An 8,492-nucleotide genomic window follows, 5' to 3' on the forward strand; every position below is an offset into this window, starting at 1 on the left:
AAGCAAAAAGAATCAAGCCCTCTGAGGTAGAAAACTGGGACTAAAGTAACTCCTCAGGATTTAGGGGGAAGTCTCTCCGTTGGTTTTTCCAAGGAACCAAGGCAAAAGGCCATGTGAAGGAATTAATTTTACCGCAATTCTAAAAACTATCAAATTGGACAGTATCAGTGAATTTCATAGTGTGTAAGTTATACCTCAATAAGGCTGTTAAAATAGTTGCATTCAAAATTTTATGTCTGTAATAATTTACTATAGTATTCTATATTCATTAAAGGATCCCTGGTGGCTGCGATCCTCGTGGTCAGCAGTTCAAAGCCACAACCAGCTCCGAGGGAGAAAGACTGGGCTTTCTACTCCCATAAACAGTTAAAATTTCAGAGACCCACAGTGTTGCTATCAGTGTGTTAGTCTGGGCTGACTAGAGAAACAAAAGAGCAATTGTATATTAAGAAAACATCTCAGCCTAGTCCAGATCAAGTCCATAAGTCCGATATTTGCCCATATATCCGATACTAGTACATAAATTGTTCTTTAGACTCACACAACATATGCAATGATGTTGAATGCAGGAAGACCACAAGAAAGTCTTGTGGATCGAGTGGCCGTGGAACCATCTCAGCACTGGCATGGGTCTCCACATGGCTTCTCCAGGTCCAGGTCTTTGGCTCCATCAGTGTACATCCTTGTGTCTTGTCTACAGGATAATGTAGCAGAGAGAGTGTCTGGTCGCCAGTGAGCTATTAGTCTCTGCCGTGCCTCCAAATGAGGTCATCAAGCTGTGACCTGATTGACAGGCTAGACTCCACCCCTTCTTCAAGTTGACAGTAGATTATGTAATTGCCACATGTGTTAGCACTGACTCGATCGATGGCAGTGAATTTGGGTTTGTAGTCATTAAAATATTATGTACTGTTCTAAGTATGCTTTTTAAAGGAAAGCTAATGTAAAATGATAATAAAAGTAGCTCCAAAAAAACTCTTAAACTCACTGCCACCAGCCAATGCGGACTCCTAGTGAACCTTATTGGACTAGGAAGACCACCCATGTGAGTTTCCGAGACTATAACTGTTTATAGATTGTAACTGTTTTCAGAAGCAGAAAGCTTCCTTTTTCTCCCGTAAAATAGCTAGCATTTTCAAAGTAGTTACTATGTATCAGACAGCTTGCTAATTTTAACAGATTAACACACAGCAGTGCTACAAGGTAGCTATGATGTATAACCCCGACCCCACCCCCATTTTACTGATGAGCAAACAGCCTCGGAGAGATTAAAAATCACTTGACTAGGGTCATGACACAGCTAATGAGGAGACAATTAGGCAAGAATTTGAACAGAAGCAGTCTTAATAACCTCAGTGTTCAAGTGAAGAAATAGGTAGTACATTCTGATGCCTTTCGTTTACTGTGACAGTGTGAAGCATCATAGGGCTGCCACTGTTGCCAGTGTTGTTGAACATTCTACACAGCTGTTTGTGATTAACTCAAAAATCCAACTGAATACTTGGTATTGCCTGGTTGCCATAGAGATTGTACAGCACAAGAAAGAAATACTGCTAATTCATTTTACTTATTTTTCTCTACCCCTCAGCCTCAATTTTAAAGACCCTGAAGCAGTCAGAGCTCTGACTTGTACTCTCCTAAGGGAAGATTTTGGACTTTCTATTGATATTCCACTGGAGAGACTCATCCCGACGGTTCCTTTGAGACTCAACTATATTCATTGGGTAGAAGATCTAATTGGTCACCAGGACTCTGACAAAAGTGCTCTGCGAAGAGGAATTGATATAGGTATATGGATTTTAATTCTTTCTTGATTAAACATACGTTACATAAATTTTGCAATGTCCAAGCTTTGTAATTCCCTGTTGAGTGCTGTTGTGTGAAAGAAACTGACTACAGATAATACTGTTCTCTGCTGCACCGGGCTGTTCTGCCATTGGTTTCTCTTGGAAGGATTGTCTGTGTCACCCAGGGCAAGAGGGAAAGCGAGGTGCCGATGCTCCCAGGACGCCTTGAAGGAAAGCCGCGTTCTTACTTGCCTTTCAGAGCCCAGTGGTGGTGCCTGCCTGAATGGGCGTTATTTTCACTCTGCATTTGGTGATAGTATAATAGTCCCCATGGTGGGATTTTGTGGCGCTGACCACTTAATAAAAGATCATGTAGACTTATTATATACTTTCAGGAATATTTTTGGTGACTGTTTTGGTGAATATTTTTGGTTAGAGGATATTTAAACCAAAATTGAAGGGAAGGAAAAAGCCATCAAGTTAAAGTAAGATATTCTTACTGTAAACATTCACAATTGGAGGACACCGTCCCATATGGTTTGTTTGAGAGAGTAAGTGAGATTCAGAAGAAGATGGAGCCAGGGTAAGTTTTGCAATTTTAAATATATGTTTGTTATAGCAGTTATTTCTCTTTTGATAGTTTTACTTTTATTTTTAAAAGTTGGGTTTAAAAAAAAGTTGGGTTTTTTCTCCCCTTTGACCTTTACTAATTCTTTATAGGAAAGTCTGAAATAAAAGCCCTGTGTCTTTATTTCTAAATACCCTCGTCCTTGCTTACAGGTATGGTTAAGTTCCAAATACCAGATGGTTATGTAAAATTTAGCATTATGTTAAAATAAAAAAATGACCACATAAGATTACATCATCATACAAATGCCAAACAATTGAGAATCATGGTTGGCACATAAACCTGGCACAGCCAGGGTTACCTTTACATTGCACCTCAGTCTTTGTTACTGTCATGTATATGTCTTTAGTGTGCAAAATAGAGTGTAGATTTGTTATTGTCACAAATGTGAAGTACTGGATAATAATATAGTCAGTAACTGATAAATAAGTGTTTAGTATAAACCCCAAACCAAATCAAACTCACTGTTTTTTTGAGTGGACTTCTACTCATAGTGGCCCTTTGTAGAATTTCTGAGGGTGTAGATCTTTACTGAGCAGACAGCCTCATCTTTCTCCCATGGAGCAGCTGGTAGGTTTGAACTACTACCTCTGCTGTCCGTGGTCCGGTGCTTACCCCACAGTGTCACCAGGGCCCCTTTGGTGTATAATATAGTTAATATAAATAATGCTTTCTAGACAGTGAATATTTTCACTTTGACATTTGCATGGATTTTTAGTGAATATTTCATCTTCATCTTACATGACCTTTCAGTAGCATTAGTTGACTACTTCTTTCCCCACCCTGGTAGTGTAGTGGTTAAGCTTTTGGCTGTGATCTGCAAGGTCAGTGGTTCCAAACCAACAACCTCTCTGCGGGAGAAAGAACTTTCTGCTCCCATCAAGAGTGACAGTCTCAGAAACCCAAAGGGGCAGGTCTACCCTGTCCTGTAGGGCCACTGTGAGTCGACAGCAACTTGACGACGCCTGTGAGTTTGGTTTTAAGTTTTATTTTTTGGTTCTTCCCTATTCACGAACTCTCTCTCCTCCTATGGCTTCCACGACACTAGACCCCTCCGATGCTTCTGGTCATTCTTCTCTCCTTTTTAGCGAATTTTCTTGTCTTACCATCAGACATTACAAATCCATACTTGAGACTCAGCTCTTGGCTCATCTCACTCAGTACTCTACCTAGGCAGTTTTATCAACATCTGTGACTGTTTCCTCTCCATACAAAATTATCCTACAAATTTAGATATTCCCACAGCTCATTACTTTTCTTGGTCCCTGCCCATACATGTGAAAAGCATGGGTGTCTCAAAACCTCTCAGTTCTATATCCAAGCTCAAACTCTATTTCTTCTTAATTCTGGTCTTTTGTTTCTTGTTTCAGTGAACCCACCGCTATCCACACGGCTATGTAAGAAACCAGAAGTCTCGGAGTCATCCTCGATACTTCTCCCAATTCTCATTCTATCTGCCACCATTTCCTGTTGATTTTCTCACTTAAATATTTCTTAAATCATTGACTGTCTATCTGTAAAGCCACCATTTTAGTCCAAATCACCAACATCTCTCACCTGGTCTCAGAATAGCTTCTCAATTAGTGTGCTCTTGTCTACTGAGTTGCCCCTCTATTCCCTTCTTACACTGAATCGAAAAGGAATGTATAAAACTCTTAGTTGATCACATCTTTACCACCTTAATGGCTTCTCACTGCTTCTGTGATGAATACTGAAGGTTTTCTGTGGCGAAGCCTTGGCATGGCTGATTAGTATCTTCATGGGCTCATTCTTGCTCCTTTCTAGGCCTCAGTCATATGATTCTCTTCCTTGTTTTGTGCACTTGAATGGTCCTTCTACCTGTAGCTTCCCCACCTGTACCTAGTTACTTATTTATTTTTAGTTGTTAATTCCAACCTTATTTTCTTAGGAAAGTTTTCTCTACTATAACTCAAGTGCCTTGCTAATAAGCTTTCAGAAAACCAAGTTGTTGTTTTTTTATTTCAAGTCATTTATTATATTGTACGGTTATTTGATTAATACCTGTGTTTCTATCGTTCCACATTAAGAAATGTGTTCTCATTGGATTGCCAAATGTAGAGCCCATTTTTGGTTGTTGTTGTTTTTTGTATGTGTTTCGTTGTTGGTTGTGAAGCCTGACAACATCTCTGGCATGTAGTAGATGTCCAGTAATTAGTTGTTGAATATTCTAGTGTAGTATTAAATTAAAAAATTGACGCTGAGGGAGGTGGGGGACCAGCACCCACCGCTAATACTCCTATTGCTACTACTCGGATTCATTAATACTACTTCTGGGTTCAGTAATGCGCAATTGTACGGTTAAGATATATAAGCATTATATTAAAGTCATTGAGAGCATGAGAGATAATACAATAATACAGTCAGGCATGATACATAGCAACATTGCTCACCTCAGCCCAGCTTGGTGGTCCTCGTGGAGGGGGCTTAGCCGTCAGAGAAGAAGCCGCTGCTTCATCCTCCTTAGTCACCTTCTCCAGCCACCCTCGGCCACCCACCTCTTGGGAGCCGCCTCCCTTGAGAAGCAGCTCTCCTTATTTATTGCTAACCACGCATCATATTACTCTAGGGGGATACATCACAGCATCATGCAACACAGAGAGGGGCAATACAATTCATTCTTGAACAGGTTTGACCATTCTGGTGTCTCATACAATAAAGCAGGCAATTACTATCCTGGGAGACATGCAAGCCCCCTGATAGCAGATAACAACCTACGTCATAGAGAGGGGTTATAACATAGGCGATACATCCCCCTAGGAGGGGGATGACCTAGGGGTGAATGTGCAATAGTAAGAGGAGGGAATAGGGGGCATGTGTGGCAAGATAGTAGCCTAAGCTTAGTCATCTTAGAGTGGTCCCAGGCTTGCCTATGGGCACTGCTTCGAGGGAACAATAACAGAAAGGAATGGGCCTTATTTGGGGTGAGTCAGACTATGCAGTCTGGCTGCTCTAGATGGCTGATGTTAAGGAGAATAACCTCTGACCTATTTTCGCTGCCTAGTGAACAATTATTCTCAAGCTAAGTCTGGTATATATTTTGGGGAGACAACTTAAGAGAAATCCTTCTGTTCCCCACATTCTAGGATAATCTTTGACCATTCAAACTTTGGAACACACCTGTATGAGCTAAGCACTATGTAAAAATTAATAGAGTTTAGCAAAGGTCCTACCCACTTAAATTCATGACAAAAGGTAGACTGGTAAATTATAGAATGCTTAAAATGGATGGACTTATTTGGTACTGATTTGATTTTAATTGTGCCCCAGACCCTCTGAAATAACACTTTGGGAATATAGGAGGTTAATGAGTTTTAGCTCTTCACAAAGAGCACTTTCTGAAATCCTGTCCATTCTAAGGAGAATTTTATATAAATCTTTCCTCAGGTGCTGCTAGTTGTTCCAATTCTACGAGTATATACTTTCCATTTTTGTTTATCATTGCAGAGCTTGTTACCCACTTTAAAATGTTACTCAGCTTTCTGAGTATAGTAGGATATTAGACTAAGTCTTTTGACCTTGAGTGTTGAGAGATTTGAGTTGTTTGGGAAGGGAGGTGATGAAGAGTCCTTTGCCTGCATTTATTATTCTAGAAGCACATGATCTCTTGGTGGCTGCAAGAAAGTACATATACAGTACTTTCTCTCTCTCTCTCCCTCCCTCCCTGAAATATAGGGAGGCAGTTATATGAGAATCAAGGACCTGTATATTTGTTCCTGCAAACCTGATAGTGCTACTGAAATGTACTTATTCTGAGTAAGCCCAACCAGAATGGCTTACAGGGAACCAGGATGTCGTCCAGATGAAGACAGGCCTGGAGTGGCTGATACAGTCTATAGCTACTATAGACCTTCAGAAGAAACATTGACTTTCCTTCTCCTGGATATACACTTTAGGATTGTATCAGCCAAACTTGGTCCAATGATCATAAAAGCAAGGTGTGATTAGTGGATAGTTCATTCTAAGCTTTGGGGTTCTATGTGTAAGACCAAACAGAAGTTGTCAAAGAGTGAATTTGACCTGCAGTGTTTGCTTCTGAATAGCTCTGAAATATGGTGGGGCACAACATTGATTTCCACTGTTTTATATATCTTTAGCATATATTTTCCTGTCACTCCTATTCTCTCTCTAATTGTGGGGTTTTTTGTTTTGTTTTTTACTTTTGTTTTCTTTCAAGTGACAATTTATAGAAATTTAAGGAATTAGCTTAATATTATATCCTGTATATTTTTAATTTTATTTTGAATGATGGGCTATATCTTGATCTGTTAAAAAAACTGTTCTGGTATTTTAATACATTCATTTTGTTTAGGAAAGTAGAGTTTGTGTGGAATTTAAAATGGAGACTTCACATAAAATAAATTGAGTTTTGACCATGTTCAGTTAATCAGTCATATTTTCCTTGACTACTAATTATATACCCTTCATTTGACCTAAAACTTACACAAAGAAGAAAGCAAAGTTTCTGTCTTCTCGGAAGTTTGAGTCTGACTCTCAGGAAATGAACAGAGCACCCTGTCCACTGCCGTAAAGCCCATTCTGATTCACAGCTCTCTATAACTCAGAGGAGAACTCTGAGCTCTACAGGGGTCCCAAGGCTATAAGTATTTATCAACTTGTGATTTTGCATATAGATGGATCTCTCTCCTGTGTGGAATTCTGACTTTTCGTTTTTTCCAGGTACCGGGGCATCCTGCATCTATCCCTTACTCGGAGCAACTTTAAATGGCTGGTATTTCCTCGCCACAGAAGTGGATGATATGTGCTTCAACTATGCAAAGAAAAATGTGGAACAGAATAACTTATCTGATCTCATAAAAGGTTGGCTCTAGAATTGAAAACCCTTTTCAATCTTTGTTTAGTAACCTGTCTTTATAAATGTAATACACCTCATTATCATTTATCTTTGCTTTAATATACAAATTTTGGTAAGGATTAATTTAAGAAGAAATTTTAAAATATATATATAATCTAGTTTCGATCTTAAAGGAAGAAAACCCCGTTATTGTTTGATCTGTGCTCTTGAGTTCAGTCCATGGAACGGTAGTGGTTGCCTTCATTGTCGTCAGCTCTCCTCAGTGACCACTAGACACTTTATCTTTGCACCTATCGTTTTTAAGGCTTCTTAGTAGTGTTAAACATCCCGTGTTAAGAGCAGATTCTAACACTCCTAATGAATTTTATTTAGTGTAATACATTATTTTAAATTTTAGCGGCTTTAAGCAATAAATATTATCTCATAGGTTCAGTGGGTCAGAAATCAAAGCATGGTTTAGCTTGCTGGTTCTGATTCAGAATCTCTGTGAGGCTTAGAATCAGATCAGGTAGAGCTGCACTTATCTGAAAACTTGACTGAGGGTAGAGATTTGCTTCCGATTTGACCCTTGGTAGGAAGACTCAACTTATTGCCACAGGAATCTTGCCTCACAGCCTGTGGGCTGACTTGCCCTACAGGAAGTCATCTGAGAGACAAAGCAAGGAGAAAGCCACAGTGCATTCTATGACCGCACCTCACAGTTGACAGCCCGGCACTTCCATCATCTTCTGATTGATCGAAGTGAATCACCAGGTCCAGCCTGCACTCGAGAGGGAAATGAAACGTGCTTTTTGAATGGGGGCGTGTCAGAATTTGTGGACATCTTTTAAAACCACCCCAGCATTAATATTTTTCTCCTAGTGGTAAAAGTACCCCAGAAGACCCTCCTGATGGATGCTCTTAAAGAAGAATGTGAGATAATCTATGATTTTTGCATGTGCAACCCTCCCTTTTTTGCCAACCAATTGGAAGCCAAGGTAAAATGTATTCTCCTTTAAAGTAATTGAACACTTAATCTAAGTTTATTTCGCAGTGATCATAGCAAAGAGAGCTTTTCTTTTGGAAGCCTTATTACATAGGGTGCTTTGGTTTCGAGTACCTGCAAACCTACTTCAGACTGACAACAAAGGGAACGTATGAGCTCCCATAGATGAGAAGTCCAGTGTCCGTATGGACTTCAGGAACAGTAGGATCAAGAAGTTCACAGTATTATTACGTCTACGGTTCTGCTTTTCCAGCTCTC

The 8,492-nt window shown here is 39.7% G+C and overlaps 1 protein-coding gene across 2 annotated transcripts in view; it reads left to right on the forward strand.

The window, feature by feature from the left end:
* The window catches only part of METTL16 (methyltransferase 16, N6-methyladenosine), an 84,138-nt gene that overhangs the window by 42,735 nt on the left and 32,911 nt on the right, over positions 1 to 8,492 (forward strand). For both annotated transcript variants that reach the window (XM_004706871.2, XM_045299665.1), the window contains exons 3-5: positions 1,589 to 1,788; positions 7,114 to 7,254; positions 8,111 to 8,226. In XM_004706871.2, coding sequence (XP_004706928.1) covers positions 1,589 to 1,788; positions 7,114 to 7,254; positions 8,111 to 8,226 — 457 coding nt within the window. The remainder of the gene's footprint in view (positions 1 to 1,588; positions 1,789 to 7,113; positions 7,255 to 8,110; positions 8,227 to 8,492) is intronic.

Source organism: Echinops telfairi, unplaced genomic scaffold (genome assembly GCF_000313985.2).
Source record: "Echinops telfairi isolate 266 unplaced genomic scaffold, ASM31398v2 ScPeMD7_7458;HRSCAF=8496, whole genome shotgun sequence".
Classification (NCBI taxonomy): Eukaryota; Metazoa; Chordata; class Mammalia; order Afrosoricida; family Tenrecidae; genus Echinops; species Echinops telfairi.